Source organism: Bactrocera tryoni, chromosome 3, assembly GCF_016617805.1.
Source record: "Bactrocera tryoni isolate S06 chromosome 3, CSIRO_BtryS06_freeze2, whole genome shotgun sequence".
Classification (NCBI taxonomy): Eukaryota; Metazoa; Arthropoda; class Insecta; order Diptera; family Tephritidae; genus Bactrocera; species Bactrocera tryoni.
In genome coordinates, this window is record NC_052501.1 from 39,199,748 (window position 1) to 39,227,217 (window position 27,470).

Consider the following 27,470-nt stretch of genomic DNA (forward strand, 5'->3'; position numbering starts at 1 on the left):
TTGTTAGTCGGTTAACGCACTTTTAGTGATTTTCAACATAACCTTTGTATGGGAGGTGGGCGTGGTTATTATCCGATTTCTTCCATTTTTGAACTGTATATGGAAATACCTGAAGAAAACGACTCTGTAGAGTTTGGTTGACATAGCTATAATAGTTTCCAAGATATGTACAAAAAACTTAGTAGAAGGCGGGGCCACGCCCACTTCTCCAAAACAATTGCGTCCAAATATGGCCCTCCCTAATGCGATCCTTTCTGCCAAATTTTACTTTAATATATTTATTTATGGCTTAGTTATGACACTTTATAGGTTTTCGGTTTCCGCCATTTTATGGGCGTGGCAGTGGGCCGATTTTGCCCATCTTCGAATTTAACCTTCTTATGGAACCAAGAAATACGTGTACCAAGTTTCATTATGATATCTCAATTTTTACTCAAGTTACAGCTTGCACGGACGGACGGACGGACAGACGGACGGACAGACGGACGTACGGACAGACAGACATCCGGATTTCGACTCTACTCGTCACCCTGATCACTTTGGTATATATAACCCTATATCTGACTCTTTTAGTTTTAGGACTTACAAACAACCGTTATGTGAACAAAACTATAATACTCTCCTTAGCAACATTGTTGCGAGAGTATAAAAAGCCATTCAGGTGTGTGAAGTGCGGTCTAGACCATTCCATGCTTGCAAAATCATACTGCCAATTACAAGGGTTATCAAGTCTATCAGGCACTTGTATGCAAAAGAGATCCAACTAAGTCGACTAATAATAATCCAAGGCCTAAAGTCGGTACTAGTTTAAGTACCGAGCAACCACTTTACAACAACTTAAACTACGCAGATATCACAAGAGGACAACAAAGCACTGCTGCATGCAGTCACAATAATTAAGAAAAGCTAGAAGCTCTGATCTCTAAACAAATTGAGCTGACCTCAGCGCTATTAACCATGATGTCTTCCCTTGTTTCAAAATTATGCAATTAAGTCTAAAGATGGCTATCTGGAACGCCAATGGACTAAGTAATTCGGAAGTCGAACATTTCATTGTAACAAAAAACATAGATATACTTATGATATCCGAAACTCATTTCACTATCAAGTCTTTTTTATAAATTAATGGTTACGACCTTATTATTTGCAACCATCCTGATGGTAAAGTACATGGCGGATCTGCTATTATTGTTAAGTCCGCTTTAAAATATAAGTTACTAAAACCAATCTCGTTGCCTTCAGTTCAAGCAGCCTCTATTGAAATCACAAGCGTTAATGGAGGAGTCGCCATAACCGCACTTTATCTACCTCCGCGTTTCAAAATAGATAAAAAGTCATTTATTACGTTTTTCACTGGGCAGTCGATTTCTGGCTGGTGGTGATTTCAATGCCAAACATACATGGTGGGGATCTCGTCTTACTAATCCGAAAGGTCGCGAACTATACAAATGTATAACAGAAAAAAATCTTAATGTTCTTTCTACCGGCAGGCCCACTTACTGGCCCACTGATCCTAACAAGATACCTGATTTAATCGATTTTTGCTGTTAGCTCAGATCATTCCACTCTCATTATTAATTTTAATTCGCCTGTTTTCGTCACTGCTCAGAAGCAGCTTATATTAAATAAGAGATCTGACATACAACTTTTTCAAGCCCGACTTGAGTCCAATATTAATCTCAACATGGAGATTAACTCAACAAGAGATTTAGATGATGCTGAAATAAAAGATGCCAACAATTCTTGGTGTAGATCAAACACAAGCAAAGCTCATGCTTTTGCCAACCATCTTAAAGCTTCATTTGAGCCATTTAACTTCAACAGTACCAGCCAACGTCGGGACGTTGAAGAATACATCGACAGTCCATGCCCAAGCGTAAGACTCTCAGAAGTTCAGTCGGAAATTTCGCGGATAAAAAATTCAAAGTCTCCAGGTCACGACAATATCGACGCATGGACAATCAAAAATCTTCCCAAGAAATGCCTGTTATGTTTAGTGTTGCTTTTTAACTGTAGCTTCAGACTAAGTCATTTCCCTACGCAGTGGAAATGTGCTGAAATAACTATGATACCTAAGCCAAACAAGCCGGAAAATTAGTTATGTTCATATAGACCAATAAGCCTACTGACAATATTCTCGAAAATACTCGGAAGAATATTTCTTCGAAGATTACTGCCAGAGCTGGAAAGGCAATCGATCATCCCAGATCGCCAATTTGGTTTCAGACAAATGCACGGCACACCGGAACAATGCCATCGTATTGTGAAATCTATACTTTGTAGCCTGGAAGAGAAGAAGTATTGTTGTGCGATTTTCCTAGACATTCAGCAGGCATTTGACAGAGTCTGGCACTCAGGCCTACTGGACAAAATTAAAAAGATACTACCTACCCCGCTCTATCTCTTCCTCAGATCCTATCTGAGTTTCAGGCATTTCTACGTTAAAATTCAAGACGAAATCTCGGACATAAACGAGATAAAAGCAGGAGTCCCCAAGGTAGTGTTCTGGGACCAACGCTCTACACAGTTTTTACCGCAGACATGCCAATACTTAGAAGACGATAAATTAATAGTTGCCACCTACGCAGACGACACTGCTATACTTTCATCCTCCTACTCGGCTAGTGAAGCTGCTGAAACCGCACAAGCACAGCTATATCAATTGCAATCCTGGCTAAGAAACTGGAATATCTCGGTAAACGCCTCAAAATCTGCTCAAATCACCTTCACATTGAGAAAAGAAGAGTGCCCCAGCGTAAATCTTAATGGAGTCATAATTCATAAATCCAATAGTGTAAGATACCTCGGATTACATTTAGATAAAAGACTTACTTGGCGTGAACATATCAGAGCCAAGAGAACACAGCTCAAAATTAAAACAAGAAAAATGTATTGGTTGCTTGGCCCCAAGTCTAAACTTAGTCTGAAAAACAAAATGCTTCTCTACAAAGCTGTGTTAAAACCTGTATGGTCTTATGGCATTCAAATTTGGGGTACTGCAAGTAAATCCAATATAAATATTATTCAAAGATACCAGTCAAAAACTCTTAGACTGATTGCTAAGGCTCCGTGGTATATCAAAAATATCCATCTCCACAAGGATCTGAACACATCTACGGTGATCGACGAAATAAAAAGATACAGCTCTAAATGCATCACAAGACTAAATTCCCATCCCAACACACACGCCATAAACTTATTAGATAACAGTGAAGACACACGACGACTTCAAAGACTGCATCCTCTAGACCTGCCCTTTAGATCGTAAGAACTAATTAAGTAGTTAATGCAAAAATAATCATACGATACATTTACTGAACACCCTTACTTTAAGGCCAAATTGCACTTAATGCATCAATGTGAATTACATATATCAGTCAATTACATTTACTTATTGTTTTACGACAGATTGTAAATAAAGATATGCAATATAAAAAAAATATATAGAACTGTCGTTTATAGTAAGGATGAAATGGTTCGAAGATATACAAGTCAATGATGATATTAGTGCTAGCCAAATCTAAAACACTTTTTCTCTGACTTCGTATCTAATTTATTGGAAAAACAGAAAAACTATAGTCAAACAAGTAAGGAAGGGCTAAGTTCGAGTGCAACCGTACATTTTATACTCTTGCAACTAGTAAGAGTTAAAGGCGGGGAAATACCTTAAGATGTAAAAAAAAGCCAGAGAATAGGAATGTAACAATACATATATATAAAAGTACATATACACTATATAACTCATATACTGGCCGACAAATTCGGCATAAGATTTGTTAGAAAAACGAAAGTCATTATATGTAATATATGAGAGTAGGGTAAGTATCCACCCGATATTATCCATTAACTATTATTAATGAGGTACCTCACAAACAATCACCAATCATATGGAGCAAAGTCAGCCAGATATTCGAAAATCCTGGTAATCGTTATAAGGAGGATAGGTCAAGTTATACCTGAATTTCTGTCAAAAGTCAACTACAGATACTGGGGCTCACATATTCGGTACGCAGGGTCTTGAACAGTTTGGTTGGATTTGGACAATTTTTGGTACTTTAAGGGATTATTACTTCAAAATTTTATTCCGTTATATTGTTGTGTATTGAAAAGGGAAAGAATCAAATGGAATCTTAAATTGTGTTCTATGAGAAGTAGGCTTGGTTGTAGTCCCATTTCGCCTATTTTCACACTGTAACATAGGAATATTAGAAAAAAGACACGTGGGTCAAACCACGTCAAGTGGTTATCACCGATTTTGTTAAAATTATTGAAGGTTGGAATTTAGAGCATGATAAAATTGTAAAATTTTTTTCTCATAAACTTCTAGAGATAAATCGATCATATTTTGTAAAGTTTACACTCACTTCCTAAACAACCCTACAAAACTGGATAAAAGATAGCCTCAAAGGAAACTCCGGCCACACAAGCATCACCAGCAAAACAAAGAGAAGGGAAGAACCGTTTTCACCAAAGAAGGACATCAAAACTTACCGAAGCAGGAGTACATTACTCAACTGAGACGGGAGGAATAGCAATCCTTGGAAAAATCCACGGGTATCGTGCAAATTATGATGGCGGCGATGGCAAAGCAAAAGAACATCAGCATGGATGTCAAGAACGGTGCGGCACAGCTAGATGAACTCTTCGACGTAATCAAGAGTTACCGCAGAAACTGGCTCATCACAGAAAATGAGAAAAGACGCGGACATCTAAGCAGACGCATCACAACCCCAGAGCCAATAACCTTGAAACGGCGGGCGATAAGCCCGGTAGAGCCTCGACAAACAGTGCGACTACGAAATAAAATGGATGGCCAGTGGCAAAAAGTCTTGCCTAAAAAAGCAAAGACAAGACCCCCGCAAAACAAGGAACAAAACACAAAAACGCAAAAGAGAAACAACAATGGAGGAATATGGCGGTAAATCAGAGAGCAAATCAGAGACCGTGATCATAAAGCCAGTAGAAGGAAATAGCTATTCCGAGGTCCTTAAGAATATCCGTAACAAGGTAAATCTTAAAGAGGCACACAAAAACCAGTTTCCGCTAGGCACTCAAGACCACCGCACAGAATAGTCGAAGACTCCACCATAAATATAACAGCATCTTACACAAGAGAGCAGGTCAAGGCATATATAACGCTCGATGAGGATAAGACTGACGTACTGATGCGACAGGCACGCATTAAAATTGGCTGAGTTAACTGCAAGCTTCGACTGAAAGAAACCCGCAAAAGGAACTTTCGCTGCTCTCGACCAGGGCACATCACCTGGGATGCAAAGGGCCCGATAGGAGAGCCAGGCCAAAAATTCAAAGAGTGCACAAAGCCTCTTCATGCTGCCTTTGGGTAGAGGCTAAACACGAAAAAGTCAACCATATCCCGGGCTCCGCAAAATGTATGGTATATATGTAGGAAATACCAAAACAAATTAATATTCTTCAGGCCAATATGCATAGATGCAAGGCTGCTGATGCACTACTCTCGCAAATGGTGATGGAGAACGACTACGAGTTAATCATCATAAGCGAGCAGTATAAAAAAAAGGGAGAGGTATCTGGCTAGAAGATAGCAGCTCGACCGCTGCTATATGTTTACCACCAAGGAGTAGTGTCATCACCGTAAACAAAGGGAACGGCAACGGTTTATTCTCGGCCAAAAGTGACCTTTTTACAGTAATAAGCTGCTACTTGACGCCAAGCGATAGCATACAGTGATTCCAAGAAAAGCTCGGCAATATTGAGGGCATAGCCAGGTTTATAGAGGGTCAACTAATTATCGCCAGAAACATTTTAGAAATAGCTGTGCGGCTAGGTCTAATAGTGCTCAATACGGGAAATGCAACCAGGTTTATAAGACCGGGATGCGAGGAAACTACACCAGACATTATCCTATCATCAGAACGCATGGCAGGTAAATAAAGAAATGGAAAGTCCTGGAGGATTACACTAGCAGCGATCATCAGTACATTTCCTTCACGATCGATACCGGAACAAACGCTAACCAGCACAGGAAAAACACTGGAACACGAAAGTGGAACATTTCGAAACCGAATACTTCGAAATTAATTCCAATACAAAGCAGCAAAAAAAGGAGCTGAAGCACGCCATCGACAATAGCAAAAAGGAAAAATGGAAGGAACTACGCGAGGGTATTAACAGAAACGTCTAGGGACTCGGGTATAAAATAGTAGTGAAGACATTCGGTGCTCGAGCAAAGCCACCTGACTTAACTGCTGCCACAATGGATCACATCGTTAACGCACTATTCCCCACACACGAAAAAAGGAGTACTGATCCACCCTGTTCGGACGAGATCCCAGCAGAAATGCTCAAAATAATCGCTGCAGAGCGGCCGGCAGTACTACTGAACATGAACAACACCTGCTTGAATATTCCCTGAATCCTGGAAAAAAACAACGGTTTGTGCTAATGAGTAAGGGAAAAGGAGACCACAACTTGCCATCAGCATACCGTCCACTATGCATGCTTGACACAGCGAGAAAGCTCTATGAAAGACTACTTACACCCAGACTCGATGTGGCTATCAACGAAGCTTCAGGACTATCCAAACACGGCTTTAGATCCGGAAGATGAGTCATTGAAAGCAATACAATAGAATAGTATTGCTGGCGACTTTAGATGTCCGAAACGCCTTCAACAGCGCTAGATGGGTCTACATGTTCGACGCTCTCGAAAAAAGCTTTAAATCCCCGACTACCTCAGAGCTGTGGTGCGGAGCTACCTTAGCAACAGAAAACTGCTGTACGAAACTAGAGAGGGTTCACGACAAATAGCGGTTACGTCAGGGGCAGCACAATGATCCATTCTAGACACAGACCTGTGGAACATCAGCTACGACGCTATATAAAAACCAGAAATGCCAGATGAATCAAACTTAATTTGCTACGCGGACGATATTACAGCAGTCATTACAGCAAGATACACAGAAGAAGTGCGAAGAAAGCTGAAACAGGTCATGATACGAACGCAACATGGCTCCACTCACACAACCTCCCGTTCGCTACGCAGAAAACAGAGCTACCATTACTAATAAAAAAGCACATACCCCTCGAGATAAGCATACACACCACTACGGATAATCCTAGGACACAAAAAGCAGTAAACTACCTAGGCATAAGACGAACAGTATCAGGCGATGCAATATTAGTTGTAAGCAGTTTTGCCCCAATTGACCTTCTAGCATATGAAATGAATAAGGTGTGGGAACTAAAGAAATCATCCGATAATAACAAGAACGCAATACAACAAATAAGAAAAGATACAATAACAACATGGCAACGACGATGGGAGAATGAAAGTCGTGGCAGATGGATGGCCAAGCTAATAAAAGATCTAGACTTATGGACAAGCCGTAAATTCGGGAGAGTAGATTTTTACACAACCTGGACACAGGTGCGCAGATGTAATCTCTCAATATGATGCAACGCCACCTTAAAGTTATGCAAATGTGATCCCAGGATGGGCGATGGTTCCTTTAAAACAAAAAAAACGAAATATGCAAGTGTGGCCTCCGCCTATTAACTGTTACGTTCGGAACAAGACGGAACCGATGTCGTCCTGATCCAGGAATCGTGGCCGAATACAGCGCTGCCAGCGCGATTTCCAAGCATTGAAGGCGTCACGCAAGGCATTCTATGGAATAGCCTTGAGAGCCGAAGTGCATGCTGCTCGGATCCCCTTTTATCGGTCTTTTAACCCAAGGAAACAAACAAAGGTTCCAGCGGCCTCATCAGGGCTTTAGGGATGCTCCGGAAGCGCAGGGATGCCTTGATTAGGTAGCTGTTCACAAGAAAGGCGGTGTGGGCCGGGGCGTTGTCGTGATGCAACTTCCAATCGGCTGCGATGTCTTGTCGGACCCGACTGACCCTACCGAAATCAGTCGCTGCGCCGAAATTAATTAGCATTATTTCATAATTCCGGCAATGCTGAGGTGTTCACGGCAAGACTGAACTGCGTCGCCGGAGAATTCTGGCTAATCTCAGCATATATGCCATAGGAAAGGAGGAAGTGGAACCACTCTCTTATTACTGAGAAATTGCTTGGCTGAAGCATTGTGAATAGGAACCATTGCAATAATTGGTGCCGGGCGAATTAACAACAATCATTTTGGGGTAATTGGGATATTAATCATAGAGGTGAGTCGTTCTTTGAATTCATTGTAGTCGCAAATTTGTTTTATTTGTATGTGGCAGAGAAGAGGTTCTTGACCTCCCGCTAAAATCGGAGGCAATTGTATATCTGATCTCTGACTGGAGGATTCTTGATGATCACTTCTTCTCTCACTACAAGCACAACGGGTTCAGTTAAGATGTAAAATGTTCTAGAAACTCTTGTCAATATCTTATAAATACAAACTGAGACTTTACCAGACTCAAGACAAACCCATATAGTGGACCATAGAACTCGCGAAAATTAGTACATCTTGCACAGGTTATTCAACAGAGCCCACTTGAGTGGCCTATAAAGAATCCTCTAGGTTCAGGCGTGTCCTCGCCATCCACGTTGGAGATGTAAGGTGAGTCTTGATTAGGGAAGATACGCTGAAGATAGTCTTTGATGCTCACTTCCCAAGCAATATGGAGAGGTACCTTTCGGTGTGCTGAAAGAAGTTTGCACAGCCTTTAACGACCTTGGGCGTACGCAATATGAGTTAGACGAAAAAATTGTTCAAACCTATCTCGGGACCGAACCAGCGCAGCTGGAATATGCTGTTATGTTGTCAAGCAACTGAATCATGGCCTTCCTAGATATTGAGGGTGCCTTCAACGCCAGAAGTCATAGCAGCTTTGGACGGGTTTGGCGCTGAATCGAACCTAAAACATCTTAAGTATATATGGAGTCACTTTCAAGGAAGCTTGAAAACGTCCAACGAGCGGCGCTCATCAACATAAGTATTGCACTAAAGTTCAATCCAACTATGGCTTATACTGACCATAGATACAGCACGAAGGGGTATGGTCGCGAAAAATGCTATCAGACTCTTCCGGAACCGCAGATTTTCTGACACTATATCGTTTTTCGAATGGATTTTGGTTAGAGTTTTCAAATGCGGTATTGTTGACATCAACACAAAAAAACAACTTTCGTTTGAGGCGTAGGCAAACTTCAACTTTTTTTTGACATAATGGTTTTAATCCCGTGTCAGTGGGGTTGACTAGAATATAAGAAAGTTGCAACTGCTACAAAGCATTTGTAGCTAAATATTACTGAGTTTATTTAGGAAAAATATTAGTAGAAAATGGAAAACGGGAAAATAAACTATTTTATATAATAATTAAGATAAAAATGCATAATAAGGTAAACATTTTGTCGAGCTCGTGAAAAACCAACCCGAAACAGGACCTAGACATTAATTAAAGGGGACGTGCAAGCAACTTTTAAAAGCCATTTTTTACTTTATTTACTATACTTGGTTCTAGGAAGTCCCAAAAGATTTTAGTGATGACTAAGGCTTTTTCGTTTGTGCTGCACATCTGTTTTGGCCCCAACATTTTTGTCATCGTAATATAAATCAAAAGTAATGTCCCTTTTAATAGCTTTTTTTCACCTGTTTGTGAGCAATAACAGATTTCAATTATTTCGATTTTTCGGTTAAGTCTTAGCTGTCAAATCTTCACTTTTCAGTTTTGAAACACCAATGGAACTTCGACAGAGAATAGTTGAAGTTCGTAATACCAAAAAAAGAGTTTAGTTGATTTGAAGTTAAGTTTAACGTCAATTCAACTATGTGGAGTTAAAAACCATAATATCGCAAAAAATTGTTTATTCTTTAACCCTTCTGTTACCTTAAGGTCTTCTCGTGACCTTTTTATGTTATTTTTGCTTATGATGTATTTCATTAAAGATACACAATTTTGGGATTTCCTTTTACGAATGCCTGCATTGAGTGAAATCGCTTTGAAAAATTGCAAAGTATTTTTTATGATTTGATAAAAAAACATGGCAGAATCAAAACTAACGTGTGGGCAGCATAAGGTCATTCAGTGACCATCTACTGTTCAAAGTGGCAAGAGGAAGTTTCGCGTCATTTTTGCGAATTAATTTTTGTGTAAAATGGCAGACATTGTAGATATTTTATAAAATGAAACGTAACCGAGCATCGGTGAGTGTTTTGATTGATTTCGATGGAGTATTATCTGTTTCAGCAAATTTGTTGTCTGACAGTAACCTAAATACAGACAATAATGGAAGACATTGTGGATATTGATAAGTATAGTGATTTTGAGGTCGATGAGAATGTATTGGAAGAATTGCCAGATGACGAATCTTCTGGAAAGTATGGTACATTGCTAGTGAAGAAGAAGACAGTATTGCTGAAGCTGATATAAGTAACATTCCCGTGTACTTTTCACCGACATCAACAGCACTAGAGGCAGAACAGAAAATATAATTCGACAACACCCCGGTAACAGTATATTCAGTTGGCCGAATATGAAATATAAAAGAAAAATTTGACCTGTGTTGCAGTTGACCAACATCAAGGGCGATGAAAAATTGGAGAGAAATATAAACCAATTGATGAAATAGAATTTAATGGATATTTGGGTATTTTGATATTAGGAGGTTCTTCAAATTGCGTATTTATACAATATGTAATTGCTAAAATACATATAATTTAGAACAGGCGTTTATCGGTCGACTAATATTTTGCTTTGTAATGTCACTTACAAGGTTTTTAGAACTAACTTGTGTGCTGAGGTTCGTTAACAGAGATAATCGCAGAGCGAGAGTATATGATAAACTTGCTCCAATTCGGGATTTTTACGGGAAAAGGGTAGCTAACGTACCACTACTGTTTGTTCCCTATGAAAACGTAACAGTCGATGTGCGTTTAATTTCTTTTAGAGGCAGATGCCCATTCTTACCTTACATGCCAAGCAAGCCAAGTAAATACGGTATAAAGGTATGGATAGCTGCGGATATGCGAACAGAGTTTTGCTTAGATTTTGAAATATTTTTGGGAAAAGATTCAGCAGAACTTGGACGAAACCAAAAACCACGGGTAGGGTTGGATGTGATAAGTGGGTAGGGATGACGGAACATAACAAACAGATAACTTTTTTACAACTCGAGATTTGGCATTACTTTTACTGAATAATAACATAACATTGATGGGCACTATGAGGAATAATAAGACAATTACCACTACTAAACAGTTGTTTCTTCTTTGGATATCATCATTGTTCGATGCATTGCTATAAAGTATACTTGTAAAATGGTTAGTGAATTGAGCACTCTTCATCATAACAAAAATCTTATTGAAAACCATCCCAAGAAGTTGCCGGAAATAAAAGATTTTTATAATTCTACAAAATCTGGAGTAGACACAATTGACCAATTAGTAAAAACTTATACGTGCAAGAGGCAAACTAATCATTGGCCCTTAGCTGTCTTCTCGGCGCTAAAAGCCTAGGTTTTATGGACAGAAATTCACTCTAATTGGAATGCGTCAAAAACATATAAGCGCAAGATATTCTCGAAAACTTGGCCTATACCTTGTTCAGGGTGAAATAACTCTTAGAAAACGCTCTAAAAAAGAGAAAAACAATTCAGGTGGCTCCGCATTCATTTATTTTCAAAAAAAATCTAAGAAATGTTAAGAACAAAATAAAATTATAATCAATACAACTATGAAATGTTAAATTTAAACTTAATTTGTAGTCAGCAAAATTAAGAAATATTAGACAAAAAACTAAAATCATAAGGTTTTTATAGGATACCCTTACAAAACTCCGACTAGGTCATTCCGTGACCTTAACATCACATGTGCAACTTTTTATTAACATAACAGAGGGGTTAATAGCATCACTTACATAATATATCATACACATGTACCGTTAAGTACCAACAATAATCGCTTCACTAACAGCCTACTCAATGTCGTCCTAACCTACTCAACAGGCATACCGTTATGTACGACTGTTCACATTTCCAACGCATTCCGTTGCCCTGTTGCACGCGCTGGAACACAACAAACCACGAAACGAGCAAACGACAACCAGTTTTCGATTGTAAACGAAAGACTCTCACAAGCGCGCACTGCATTACCACTCTCTTTCTCTCTTTTGGAGTGTATGTATAACAGTTACAGCTATGTGCCGTAGAGTGCCACACACACACACGCAGAGAACTGGCATCTCGTAACAGCGCTCGTATAGCAGGAATTAAGCGAAATCGCTTGAATGCTAAGCGGCCAAGGAGCGCACCAACACACCCACCACACCACACAACAGCAAGTAAGTGAGCGACGCAGCACAACAACGCCGGCGCAAACAATAACAGAGTCACCACTACACTCTCCCCCAAGTAATGCGCCACATAAACACACGCACACAATGGTGGCGTGCATTGGCAAGCCTGAGCATGGCACTGTCTGTATGTATGTTGGGGCGGTGGTTGGCTGGCGCATGCCAAAGGCAAAACGAAATGCAAAGGCATGATAAGAGCAAAGGCAAAAATAGCAAATATTGGCATGAGCGAATTTTTTTTATGCTTTTGCAAACAGACAAGCAAACAAACACACGCACATGCATGTATGTATGTATATGAATTAGTCTATGTTTGTCTGTTTGTGCGCATATTTAGACTTCAATAAAAAATGCAAACACATACATACATGCGCGCATAGTATTTAGCAGCATTTTTTTGCAGGTAAGTATGTGTGCATGTTTATGGGCGTGTGAGTATGTATGTATTTAAGCCTGTTGTGTTGTTATGGTTTTTATGTGCATTTTTTTTAGTTATTGTTGGGCTTTTTGATTCCTTTATTTCTTCCACTCGCTTCTATGACGAAAAGGCGGTGTTTAGGCGAGTGAGTAGATGAAGTTAGCGTTGGGTATACATATGTATATAGGCGAAAGGATACGGAAAAGAATGTACTTATGTGCATATTTGAGTTTTTTTCAGGCTTATACCTAAGTTGGGGCAGAAATCTGTAGACATTTTTTTAGACATATACATACATATGTATGTATGTACATATTTATAAGCAGCATGCTGTAATTGTGTATACATTTTATACATATGTGACTGCATATAAGATAATTTTATACCCTGAACAGGGTATACGTCGCTTGCCACGAACTTTGTAACACCCAGAAGCAAACACTGGGGATCCTATAGACTAAACATATGTATATCTTTATAAGTATATAAAAAATGCGTGTCACGTTGTTTGTGCGCGATGGACTCTTAAACTACTGAACCAATCTTAGCAAAATTTAGCACACTGTGTCCAGTTCGAACGAACTTAGAAGATAGGATAGGATAGAATAATTCATAAATAAATAATACAGTGAAAGCTCTATTAAAGCTCTATTAAGCGGTCTTCTCCATTAACTATGCACATTGGCCGGTTCCACAATTTGTGAATGATGTACAATCTATTAAGTGAGCAACTCTATTAACTGGACAGAAAGGCTGGTAACCAGACATTGAGAAAGCAGGTACCGAAAAAACGTTTTCGCCTTTATTCGTAAATAAAACTTTCACTGTATTGAATATTTAATTATATGAATAATGGTATAAAATGTATACCACAGCAACGCGTGGGAGGCTCCACTAGTATATAAATAAATGATCAGCATGGCCAACTGAGTCGATTTAGCAATGTCCGTCTGACTGCAGATATGCGAACTAGTCTCTCAGCTTTTGATATATCGATCTCTGCTACCACCTTCTTTTTCCCAAGAAGCTGCTCATTTAATGGACCCCTATAGCATATAGCTGTCATACATACTGAACGATCAGAATCAATCTTTTGTATTTGTGAGCTTCGTTTGTAATAGCTTCGATGCAAGCGAAGTTGGCTTTTTCTTACTTTTATGCATACTTTCAGGGGTATGGGTATACATACTATGTACATACATATTCATATATTCAAATTGCATATATATACATATGTTGTAAATATGTTCTCAAATTCCTAAGCGATATAAATGAAGTATGACAGTGCTTAGCATGCTATTGTTGATGCAAGTATGTGCGAACATACTACTGTGGGCAAAAAATAGTAATATTTTTAATTTAAATTTCACGACAAACCCCATTCGAGCAAATATTTTTTTAGATTGGTATTACTGTAAATAACATCTGTGTCAAATGTCAGAGAATAATAGTAATAATTAGTGTTTAGTATACGCTTGTCTTTCTGAAGAACATAAAGTGCTTTTGTGTGCGAAAAAAAATTTCTGGTGCCAAAACGTTCAGAATGTTGAAAAAGACCTTCGGTTATTATTGTATGTCATGAATAAGTGCTTTTCAATGACACAAATTATTTAAAGAGGTCGAGAACACGTTGACGACGATCCACGTCCAGGACGGCCATCCACATCAACACATAAATAAAGCAAGAAAAAACGTTAACTTCAACTGCACCGAAGCTAATATACCATTCACAGGTGCATTTCTTTGTCTATAGTGAGCCGCTCTGAACAATTTCTTCCGATATTACATTATTACCTTAAGCAATAATCCATGTCAAATGCCAAAATTTTACATTTAAGCATTTAAATCCGATCATTAAGTTTGTATGCAAGCTGTATGCTATAGTAATCCGATCTTAAACATTTTTTCGGAGATTACATTGTTGCCTTAGAAAATAATCTATACCAAATTTCATGAATATATCTTGTCAAATGCAAAAGTTTTCCATACCAGAACTAGATTCCGATCATTCAGTTTATATGGCAGCTATATGCTATAGTAAGCCGATCTGAACAATTTCTTCCGATATTACATTATTTCTATGATCAATATCTCACACCAAATTTTGTGTAGATACGTTGTCAAATGCAAAAGTTTTCCATACAGGAACTTGATTCCGACCGTGCAGTTTGTATGGCTGCTATATGTTATAGTGGTCCGATATCGGCAGTTCCGACAAATGTGCAGCTTCTTGAAGAGAAAATGACGTTTGCAAAGTTTCAAAACGATATCTTAAAAACTGAGGGACTAGTTCGTATATATACAGACAGGCAGACAGAGAGACGGACTGACAGACAGACAGACAGACTGACGGAAATGGCTAAATCGACTCAGCTCAACATACTGATCATTTATATATAGACTTTATAGGGTGTCCGACACTTCCTTCTGGGTATTACAAACTTCGTGACAAACTTAATATACCCTGTTCAAGGTATAATTAAGGAATTTGTGCTTGAAAATCGACGATTAAGAGTCATAGTTGGAATATGGGATGGTTCACTGAAGACCATTTTGAATAATAATTGGACCCTAAGAAAAGTGAAAGCACGAATTGGTTCCAAAATGACTATTTTTTTCGAAAAACAGCGTCGCGTTAACGTTTGTGCAATACTTTCCGACTACCAGAATGTCATGAAATGTATTATTACTATGCTTACGACCCAGAAACAGACGATCAATTGTCTGAATTTCGTGGCAAAGGTGAGCCAAGCCGAAAAAACACGTTATGTTGACAGTTTTCTTTGATTATTGAGCTGTGGTGCAGTCGGAACTCCTCCCGACTGGCCAAGCTGTCAACACGGAATACTATTTGAGTGTTATGCGACGTTTGCGAGAACTATTCTTAGAAAATGGACGGAATTATGGGCCGACAGCTTTTGGTTTTTGCACCACGATTATGCACCGTTGCATACTGTTTTGATTCTTTGTGAGTTGTTCACCAAATTTTCAACCAATATCGTGCCACAACCATTGTATTCGCTTGATTTAGCTCCGTGTGGCTTCTGGCTCAGCAAACTCAAACGACGCCTCACGGGAAACCGTTTAGGGTCAATTGAAGATATTAAATGTGAATCGCTACACACATTGGAGTCTATTCCGGAAATTGACTTAAAAACTGTTTCGAGGATTGGAAAAAAAGTTGGCGCAAATGTATTGGGTTCAAGTGGGATTACTTTGAGGAACGACATAGTTTTTGAAGAATAAATTAAGAATTTTAAAATTGTGAGCAAAGTCTTACTATTTTTTGCTCTAACATATGTACATATACAGGGTTTCTTTAAACTGTTTATGCAAAAAAATATGAACACATACATATAAACACATGTAAAGATATGTATAGATAATAATATTGTCTCTTATATCTGTCTCTTATATTTGTATAAGTACTATATTTCTGTGAACCACTTACATTTAAGCGTTGTATAAAGTATCTCCAAATCGAACTGCTTCAGCAGCTTCATTAAACTAACGTCATCACTCTCACCAACGTTTGCCGCACCCGAAGCTGCTTGTTCACCATGCACTGTGTCCAACCGTGCGCCAATATGTTGCACGCCGGCACTGAAGCACGCTGCCTTTGTGTTGCACGCATCGGCCTGTGAGTTGTGCGAGTTCTGCGTGTCGCCTTCGCCCGTGTAATTGGCAATGAAGTCGAAGTCCATCTCAGTTTTAACCACAATCTCAGGCGTATCCATCATTTCACCAATGCAAATGTGCTGAAACACTGCAGCAACAAGCAGTTATGCGAAAAATCAATACACCACTAGCCGTTTGCTTTGCTGCAAGCGCGAAAAATTCAGTCTAAACACTTCTATTCATCACTAAAAAGCCAACATGCACCGTGCGAAAGCCAAAATACTACTGGCAACTTCAGTGCGACTTATCGATTGCTGCCGCACTGCCGCCAACACGCCGCTACACCCTGGCTTCCCCTTATATGTATACGGAAATATGTATATGTATGTATATAAGCGCATAGTAACGCGCATGTGTGTGTGTGTTTGAGAGTGTCTGCGTGTACAGCAACTAAAATTCAACAACAACGCAAACAAATAAACATATCTACATAAATATCTATACATATGTATATGTATGTGTATGTGTGCACAACAATAAAAAGCACGCAACCCAAGCCGACCTACCTCAGCCCAGCGCCCAATACCACACACACCACCCCCTGCCAACCACACCACACCTCGCATATATTTGTTTGTGTGCGCGCGCACTGATGCCTCGTATACTTTTTCGCTTTCATACGAAGCTTACTAACATGCCACCTGCTGCCTGCCCGCCAGTTAGCCAGCCAGCCAGCTTTGCTGTTAAACAAGCAACATCCCATGCAGCATACATACAAACATATAATAGCACACAATGCAGAGTGTGAGTGAGTACGGGCTTTGTGCGTTGGTGTTGGTGACAGCCTTTTGCACAGGCGCTTCTCGCTCCTGCTGCTGGCGTTCATACATACAGACACACGTTCACTCGTCGTCGCTGTTGTGTTTCGCTTTTGGTCTTGTGCTGCGCAGCAAGTGGCTCTGCGCAGCCAATGGATACATAATGGTCGGCTGTTGGTTGCTCGGCATAGAGCTGCCAACAGTTTGCAATTTCGTGTTGGTGGTTGAGGTGAATTGGAAGGGCATGCGAAGCGTTGTGGCGTCTGTGAATGAGAGTGTAAAAGGAAAATTGCAAAAGTGTTGTAGTGGTGATTGTTGTTGGCAAACGCACATACATACATATGTATGTTTGAACGTGAATGCCAGCAGACATATTTACATACATACATATGCACAGTTTACGCTTGTAGGCCGATATGTGCGCTGTTGTGTAGCGAAGCTTAGGCATTTTTTTGAAGTTTGATACAAAGCGCTTAAACTTACATACAAATGCATGGACATATAGACATACATACATATATACATACATACTCGCATGCACTTAAATGCAGTTATTAAATATGTACAAAATTGGCGTAGAAATTTGTGTAAATACAAAGGGAAATGTTTATTCTTATAGCCATGTGTGTAAATAACAGCAAAAACAATAATAAATTCGTCACAAAAGAATTACTAAAGTGCAGAAAACAAATTAAGTGAAATTGAAATATGTTTTGGAGGCTTTAATTGCTCAATGGTGAGTGAGTTTACCAGGAAATATTTACAAATCATATTAGGTTACATAAATTACATTTTACCGCATTTAAGGACATACGTCATCAAGTTTTTGTTGTCTGATGACTGGTCCTAATAAAAAAATGGTGCCTTATTTGCAATAAAACGATGTATCGTTGAATGCTCTTAGATTTGTATATCATTCAAATTCGCGACAATGTGATCACTTCGGCTGCATCGGAGCTATAATACCTCTCACAGGCGCTTTTCTAATAGGATCTTTTTTTTTAAAGTAGAGGTAAACATCAAAAGCCGGAGAGCGGTACTTTAATCCGCTAAACCTCAACGGATGTCTCTTCCACGGAACCACCGGATTAGGTATGATTTCATGGGAGAGAAAAATAAGTTGTACGGACTGACTGATCCGTAATGTATTGTAAGTTTCTTAGTTTTGTCATAATTAGAGCTGACAGCTTTCCATTTATCAAAAGACGGACACATATATGTTGAAAATGTTCCACCGTTACACCACCGCCGAGTGTAGAATTTATCTTCTCCTTATGTTTGACAAAGGGGGGCACTGGAATCATACGGGTTCAGAGTCTTTTTTGCACTCTGTACACGTCGGAAAATACGGACTAACGTCATTATTAATTTCAAACAAATACTTTCTGCAACATCCATGGCAACTCTGTATTTGGGTTAGGTTGAAATTCAGGTCTCCATGTGTCTGTCTATCCACGAATGAATGTCTGGGATCTGTCTGTGGGTTCTTTGAATGAGGTTTGCGACCGCTGCTACCATATGGGGAGGCTATTGGTTATCTTCGTTTCTTTTCACCTTGTAGACGGCTCTGATAGTTGGTATAGTTGCGCAAGTTCGTCAACTTGGTTGTCATCGGGCGGCATGTTGGCAGGTACGTCAGCAGTACCGCTTGACATCTTTCGGAAAGCGCTCATATTGCTCGTATTGCAGAAAGCCTATGCACTGATTTTATTGGTCTTGCCTATGATTTTATGTCCAACGCCTGTATACATGTTGGTCCTGCATACAATATCACGGAAGTCATTGCTTTTCTATTAAAAATCACCGGCTGGAACTCACGCAGCCTGGTATTGGTGTCATTCTCGAAAAAAAATTTACATTTCGTTTGCTTTGCCGAAAGTGTACGCCATGTGTTATTTAAATTTTAACTTGGAGTCCAATATTACTCCCAAATACTTCAGCTGTGGCTTTGAAGCAATCTCGCAGACGCAGACCATTTATGCAGTCATTGCATTTGAGCCGGAGGTCCTGTAAATGTTTAGCTACCATTACCATCATCCGGATATGCGATTGATTCAACATTTTTTGGTTGATGAATTCTTAGCACCCCGTCGTAAATCAAATTGCATAGGTCCTAAGACCAAGCCTTGCGGTATTCCACTGTAGCTCGGAGTGCCCACTTGTGCATATTTACATACACAGGATCCTGCACTCGAAGTGTAACCAATTTCAGACCGTTCGCGCAGCTATCGCACTGGAATCAGCTGTTTATAAATTTGCTGAATGACAGTTCGGAGTATTGTTCACAAAAGCGTTTTGCCAAAAGTGAACGCAAAAAAAAAAAGTGATCAGCGATGGAATTCAAACGTAATAGTGTGATTGCTTTATATTTAGCTGGAAAATCACAACCAGCAATTGTTCGTGAGCTCAAACACCTTAATGTGAATAAAGTTTTTGTTTATCGCACCATAACTCGTTACAGTGTTACTGGTAGCATAGTAAAACGCCATGGAGTTGGTCATCAAAAGACTGCAATGTCACGTGAGATGGTTCGGAAAGTGAAGAAGCGACTTGAGCGAAATCCACGACGAAATGCCAATCAAATGTCTAAAGAACTGAAAATATCCGACCGCAGCATCCGACGCATACTGAAAAATGAGCTCAAGGACAAGCCTTACAAGTTCCAAAAGGCCCATGATCTCACACCGGAGTAGCAACAAGTAAGACTTGAGAGAGCGAAGCAGCTGCTTCGCTTGGCCGAAAGTGGTCCAATTCCGAAGATTGCGTTTTCTGACGAAAAAATTTTTCCAATTGAGCAATTCGTAAACTCTCAAAACGACAGTGTTTACTTGACCGACCGTTCATACCAGAATCTAAGTCATCGGTTGGCCACCAGGAGGCAGCCCCCGCCACAAGTAATGGTTTGGGCCTCTGTCACCGCAGAGGCGCGCTCTCCAATTGTTTTCATCGAGCCTGGCGTCAAAGTAAATGCGACGTATTATCGGGAAAGTGTTCTGGAGGCTGCTTTGAAGCCGTGGGCAAGCAACCATATCGGTCGCAAACCATGGACGTTTCAACTAGACTCAGCACCGTCTCACAAAGCGCGAGTGAACCAAGAATGGTTGAAAAACAACGTTCCGAACTTCAGAACGACCACACAATGGCTCTCGAATTCACCAGATGCGAATCCAATGGATTATTCTCTCTGAACCATTTTGGAGGCAAGGTCCGAAGTAAAAAGTACACCAGTCTCGAGATGCTGAAGAAAGCCATTGTCCGTGAGTGAGCCAAAATACCGGCAAGTCACATTCGTTCAGCTTGCGATTCCTTTTTTTACTCTATCAAGGTCATAGTTAAGGCAAAAGGTGGTCATATCGAGCAGTGACTTGGTCCTGAATTAATGATTATTTTCACACATCTTGTACTTTAAAATAAATAAAAATAATTTTCCAAACCGAATTTATGGCTTTTTTAATTGGTTATACTTCGAGTGCCGAGCCCCGTATGTACAAAAAATATTTTCAATTCTTAATTCCGTTGTCTGCGATCAAAAATTGATAATTTCATTTTTATTGAAAATTTAATTTTTAACGCCAGTAAATTAGATACATTGAATAAAAAGTTAAATTTTTAATTAGATAAAATTTTCAATTTTCAAAAGTGTAGAGTAAAAAGTTCGTTCCTGAAGACATTTATCTTGAATTCGACATTAACCTATGCCGATCTTCGCGTAGAAACCCTGTCAAATTAAAAAAAATTCCATACAAGGACTTTGGTTTGGTCAGTCAGTTTTCACAATGAATACAATATAGCGGATACAAGGTGCGTTCCAAAGTAAGTTTTTGAATCTGTCGTTCCCAGGTGGAGCCATCTATATGTCGACTAGTGAACTTAGAATCTGCTATCTTTATCGATTGTCCAGTGAGAATTTCATGACATTTCATTGATTGGAAGTTTTAAGTGTCAGTATGTTTGTGTTATCGGTGCGAAAATGAGCTTCGAACAAATACTCAACATTAAATTTTGTTTTAAAATTGGTAAAACTTTTACCGAAACATTTCAATTGATGAAACAAGTTTATGGCGATGATTGTCTATTCCATAGCAGAGTGCACGAGTGGTTTCAACGTTTTCAAAGTGGTCGTGAGGACATAAATGACGATCAACATGTGGGCCAATCAAAATCCGTGATCACCGGAAATTCCATCGGAACTGTGCGTGAACTCATCGAAGACCAGCCGAAATCATCATTGAAATTCATGGAAATGGAATTGCACATCTCCACAACATCGATTTATCGTATTTTGACCCAACAATGTACGATTCTTTGACCAAAAATCATATTTAATTCATTAACTATTCACCGTATTCACCTGATATGGCACCGTGCGACTCTTCCTTTTCGGAAAAATGCATTTGCCCATGAAAGGAAAGCGTTATACAGACGTAGAGGCCATTCAAAAGGCTTGCAACTTCCAGCCATACCGGCCAATGAGCTAAAACACTCATTCGACATGCTTTTGGACCGTGCAAAAAACTGTATTGAAGCAGAAGGAGACTATTTTGAATAAAATAAATTGATCTTGCCGAAAAACCATTTGTTCTGTTTAATATTTTTTTACGTCCTGTTTACTTTGGAAAGCACCTTGTAGAACTGCTGCACTTGCTTTTGTAATTAATTTCATTCAGATGATTCAATGAATTCCGCCTACTTTATTGGAAAAATTTTTCGAATAGTGCTTATATCAAAAAAATGTCAGAACAATTTCAGCTAGGAGTAAGTGGCACTATATGTGTATAGAGGTGAGTTCTCAATACAAATATTCTTTCAGCTGTGCTGCCGTTAACTGAAGTAAAGTTTGAAATTCCATGGCGAAACATGGCACTCATGTTCCTTCATAATAATATATAATGATATTTTATCGTCTTTATTTGGATTAATTCATAAAACGGATTTTATATCAGATAACATATATTGAATATGCAAATCCCATTATCATTGCACCACAGTTTACAAATAAGTGAGAACAGTCAATACCATTTCTCATAAGATGGACAACTTAAACAATAAGAGAGATATCATCTTTCAAAAGTCCTAAAAGTCCTCAAATCGATAAAAAAAAATCAGCTAGTCCGAAAAAGAGCACGAAAGGTTACCTCGTGGTATTATTTTGCATTAAAAAAATAATCGTTGAAATTGAAAAAATGTAACGAAACATATTTTTTTAATGCAATGAAAACGGTTTGTAATTGTGAAAATGTGTTTAATGTTAATTTTTTTAGACATTCGATAAATGCTACAACTTGTGGAAGAAGTGCAAGTGGCCAAAGTCGTCGGAAATAATTGAAGGGCACCTGGGATCATCGTTGGTTTCGCGCGTTGTTACTCGTTGGAACTCATTGCATGACGCAGTTAAAAAACTACTTTGCTACAAAGAAAAATTAAATAATCTGTGTGATAAGTTGACTTTACCACAGTTTTCTGCAAGATACACACAGTACCTGTAAATGTACAATTTGCTAATGGAACCAATTGCAAAGGCCCTGGACTTTCTTCAAGGAGAAAGCAACATTATCTATGGCATTTTCATATTTTGGTTCTTTAAAATATAAATTTATAATAATATTATTACAGGATTTTTAATACCAACTCTTGTGACACTGAGCAATAGGCTGCATAAGCTATGCAGATCTCAGGAATTGCAACAGTTATCATCTCTTATTTTAAAAATGGAACAGAGGTTAAGAGAAAGGTTCCAACCATATTTCATGTTGAAGCCTGAGGCAAATATTGCAATTGCAGCAACAGTGCTAACTCAAAGCATCAAAATGAAATGGGTCAAGGTGTCGCTGAGATCAAATCCGGAATTGCCAGAATTAACTGTCGAAAATATAACCAGCAGAGTTTTAGAAACACTTTACAGGTTTTACGCCAAAAATTGTAAAACTTTTAATTTTGAAAGGAAAATTAATAATGTGTGGACTATGCCCGAAGCTTATGCGTACATTTATTTTGTTTTTCATTTTAAAGATTTGACTTTGCAGATGATGCAATTGAAGTAAGTTCTTCTCCATAAGAACAGATTAAAGTTGACAAACGATCCGTAATAAAACAGCAGTTCTTCAGCTATTTAAATGACAATGCAAGTGCTGACGAGATTTACCAAAAATGTGATTTATTAAGGGAGGCATTTGCCGGGATCGTCAACAGTCCAAGGCGGCAATCATTGTCTGATTTTTCTTTCGAAAAATTAGTTGTAATGAAGGCCAATCGTAAATATACATATGTACATAAATTATAAAACTGTTTTTTTGTGAATTGAATGTATTTGTTTTCTTTATTATTTTTCCATGTATTTTTTCCTTTTTTTTTGATTTAGGAAGTACTAAAATGTTATTGGTTGTTTTGTTATTGAAGTGATTACACCTTTATTTTGTATACAAAAACTATCTAATTTTGTTTTATTTGTTCAGAATAACTTCAATGCAAATTTTTCAAAACGAAATGTAAGTATAAAATGATGAGCTTTCAAATTTTTTTTAAAAATAATCGAAAATAATCAAAAATAATCCTTGAAAGTAACCAATTACTTTTTTGATTACTTTTGATTATTTTTGATTATTTTCTCGTAATCCTAACTAATCTAAATTATTTTTGGATTATTTGTAATCATAATTAATTAATAACCAGGAATTGTTAAAAAGAGAATTATGTAATCAGTACCATTCCTTTTCAAATTTAATCTAATTAATAACTAATCGTAATCCAAATTTAACAGCAATGCCTCGTATAAGCACGTCCTACAGAACGTGCCCATCGGGTGTGACGCTTTCAAAAAATTTATTTTATTTTTTGCATAAATTCAATCTAGAGCATTCAAGGAATGTGATGATTAAGTAATTTTCCGAAATTGAATGTAGTTCGAAAATTACAAGGGTGAGAAAGTAAGGTCTTTAGAGCCTTATAGCCATCTACCGGACACATTGGATGTCGGTTTGATTTTAGGTTAGCCACTCTACCTTTTTTCTTCATGGGTGCCATTAAAGCGATAAATCTTGCAATTAGCAAAATGTTTTTAAGAAAAATTCTTAATTACAGTTGAAAACTTAAATAAAATTTAGCAAAAATTTGGAGGCTCTAAGTTTTCTGATTTCAATATAAAAAATGTTGAAAAAACCTAAACAGAGGAACAATATTAAGTGTAAATGGAAAATGTACTCATTTACAACACCAAATTTATGAGTATTTGTATAAAGCCAGTGGTTGCTGGCAAACAACCAAAATATGGACTTTATTCTATTAGACAAGATACTTAATTCAGGTGAATAATAATGCCGCCTTTAATATCTGAAGAATATTTCCTATCGCTTAACTGTTATACGCGTTCAATATGTATGCTGCCAATCGCTCTCTGTGAAAAATTCACACGAGCGGAGAGTATGCACACATGAAATGACTAAGAAACAGAACACCACCTGTGGAGGCAACAGGCAGCGACCGCAGCACACTTGCCTTGCTTTTTGCTAGGTATGCTACACTGTGATGTGACTTTATTTTGCTTTAAAGTGGTGTGAAATGATGGAACTGAAACATATCACATGATAGCAGGTGATGTGACTTAATTTAGTACGATGTGATTTGTGCTGTTGTGATTGGTTGGGAATGATGTAATGTGACAATAGTCCCCCAGTTTTTAAGATAACGTTTTGAAATTGCAAACGTCGTTTTCTCTTCATGCAGCTGCTCATTTGTCGGAACTGCCGATATCGGTCCACTATAACATATAGCCGCCATACAAACTGAACGATCGGAATCAAGGTCTTGTATTGAAAACTTTCGCATTTGACGTGGTATCTTCACGAAATTTGACATTGATTATTGCTTAAGATAATAATATAATCTCCAAAAAAATTGTTCAGATCGGATTACTATTGCATATAGCTTCCATACAAATTGAACATATAAAGAAGAAATGCACCTATGAAGGGTGCAGCCAAAGTTAGCGTTTTTTCTTGTTTTCGAATGAAAACAGAAATAAGTCCCATAATCAAATGTAAGGAAAAAGATCATCCGCAATTAGTTGTGATAATAATTAAACTGTAGTCCATAAGTTTAAGTGAACGTATTTGCTAATATACATAGAAAAACTATTTATACGTCCTGAAAATGAGTTTTGACAGGTTTTGCTATAGCCATGTCAGCTTATCTTTTTGATAATTTGGGTTTTTAAGGCGGGTGCTCCTTATAGTTCTGGTACTGACAAAATAAGAACAAACTCAAATAAAAAGATATCAAAATAAGCCAAGAAACGAATTGTTAAACATTTACTTATTGTCGAGAGTGGTATTCAAGTTATGTTTTCTCTAAAAGTTCTGTACGATTTAGTTGACGTATGTCAAATATCTACAGGCGTTAGCGTGTTTAAGTTCTTTTATGAATCACATTAATTTGACCAATTGAAAAGTTCTACTCAGAGTGGAGTCTGTCTGTTTGTCCATCTATGCAAGCTGGACTTAGAGTAAAAACTAAGAAACCGTCATAAAACTTGTTGTACATGTTCCTTGGCACCATAAAAAGCTCAGTATTCTAACGGTATTATAACAATGCCGTAAATTAAGATTTGTATAAAGCTTTAATTTGGTACAACGAATCGCATTAAGGGGCACCTGTGGTTTGAAAATATTTAAAAAATGGGCGTGGTCTCGCTGTCTAACAGGCTTAAAGGGTTTTCAAAAAATCGATTTTTTTATTCTATTTTCTTAATGCAAATATGTATATTTAAGAATACAGAAAATTTATTATCGTTTCGGTGAATATTTTCAAAGTTACACACAGAGTGCTTGGAAGTGCATTCTAAACTTTAAACGCGTTTTTCTCAAAATAGTGTTTCCAAAGTCGATGACCAGCATTACTCGAAAACGGCTAAGCCGATTAGACTCAAATTTTAACACGAGCTCCTTAAGTATATTTTTAAGTATTTAATATCATTTTGTTTTAGTCAATAAATATTTTTTTGTTTTGTTTGGTCAATTCTTTTTCAATTTTTTTTTAAATCGCTATTTTGTCAAAACAAAAAATATTTTGTTTATTCCTCCAACTAATTACTATATTTAACATTACTTTAACAAAATATATGGTTTTTTTAATATCAGAGGATTCAGCTAAGAGATATAGTGATCACCGCAAAGCATCTTTTTTGAGAGAATCTTTCGGAAATCAGCTGTACTTCCTTTACAAACAAATATTTTTATTAATACTAAGTCTTAAAATACAGTTAAAAAATACCATAATATTTGGATCAATAAATTTAAAAGTTTTTTCATAAAAAGTTTTAGAAAACTCATTTACTCGGCCTTCTAACTGCATATAACATAAATATATTTTAGATAGCTCTCTGATAGTGTAAAAATAGATAAAATCGGACCCAATTCCCATATAATTGTTTTGTTAAAAATTAATAAAAGTGCTGTCATCTAATAACTACATATTTCCATTCAGAATTTTCTTCCAGGACAGTTGGTTTCTTTCAAATGAGTCGACACCGTCATGAACCAGGATGACGTAGTCAACTATCCCACGTAATTTTTAAATTTGCCTAGATTATCACCTCACATTTCGCAGTTAAAAGTAGGATCAGTTGTCAACATGCTGCGAAACATTACTCAACGTCGACTGTGCAATGGAACACATTGGCTGTGAAAAAACTGATGAATAACGTCATTGAGGCAACAATAATAAAAGGAAAATGCAAAGGGCTAAAATTGGTCGAAATCGGATTGTAATTTATCAAGAACACAGATACCATATGTGAACTTTATAACGAAAATGACAAACATAACAATGAAACTTAGGGAACACCTTTTTTTGGTAATAAGTAAAATCGGGACAATTATTTTCAAAGCTCCCATATAAGTATTTAATGCACGGATTTTCAAAGTTCATTAGGCAACAGATATTATACAGTTTTTTTCGACACCTAAAGATATTTCGACCGGTGAATTGAGCGAGTATAAAATGCTCGGTTATGTCCGAACTTAGCGCTTCCTTGCTTGTTTTAATATTTTTCATTTAAAGCTAAGTTGCAAAAATCGATGACGATGAAGCGGACATTCCATTGCTCGGCAATGAAGAAGTTCGAATAGCAATTATCCGTCTAAAGAACAACAAAGCGGCGGGAGAAGATGGATTGCGGGCGAGCTATTCAAGCACGACGGCGAAGAACAGATAAGGAGCATGCATCCGCTTCTTTGTCGAACGAAAGCATGCACAACGATTGGAATTTAAGTGCGCTTTACCCAATGCACAAAAAAGGGAAAGTCTGCACCAACTATCGTGAGATAAGCCTCCTCAACATCGCTTAAAAGGTTCTAT

At 38.0% G+C, this 27,470-nt stretch overlaps 1 protein-coding gene across 2 annotated transcripts in view; it reads right to left on the reverse strand.

The window, feature by feature from the left end:
• Nucleotides 1-16,559, reverse strand: part of LOC120772846 — a 30,937-nt gene extending 14,378 nt beyond the window's left edge. For both annotated transcript variants that reach the window (XM_040101661.1, XM_040101660.1), the window contains exon 1: nt 16,136-16,559. In XM_040101661.1, coding sequence (XP_039957595.1) covers nt 16,136-16,424 — 289 coding nt within the window. In that variant the 5' untranslated portion in view covers nt 16,425-16,559. The remainder of the gene's footprint in view (nt 1-16,135) is intronic.
• Between the last annotated feature and the right edge of the window lie 10,911 nt (nt 16,560-27,470).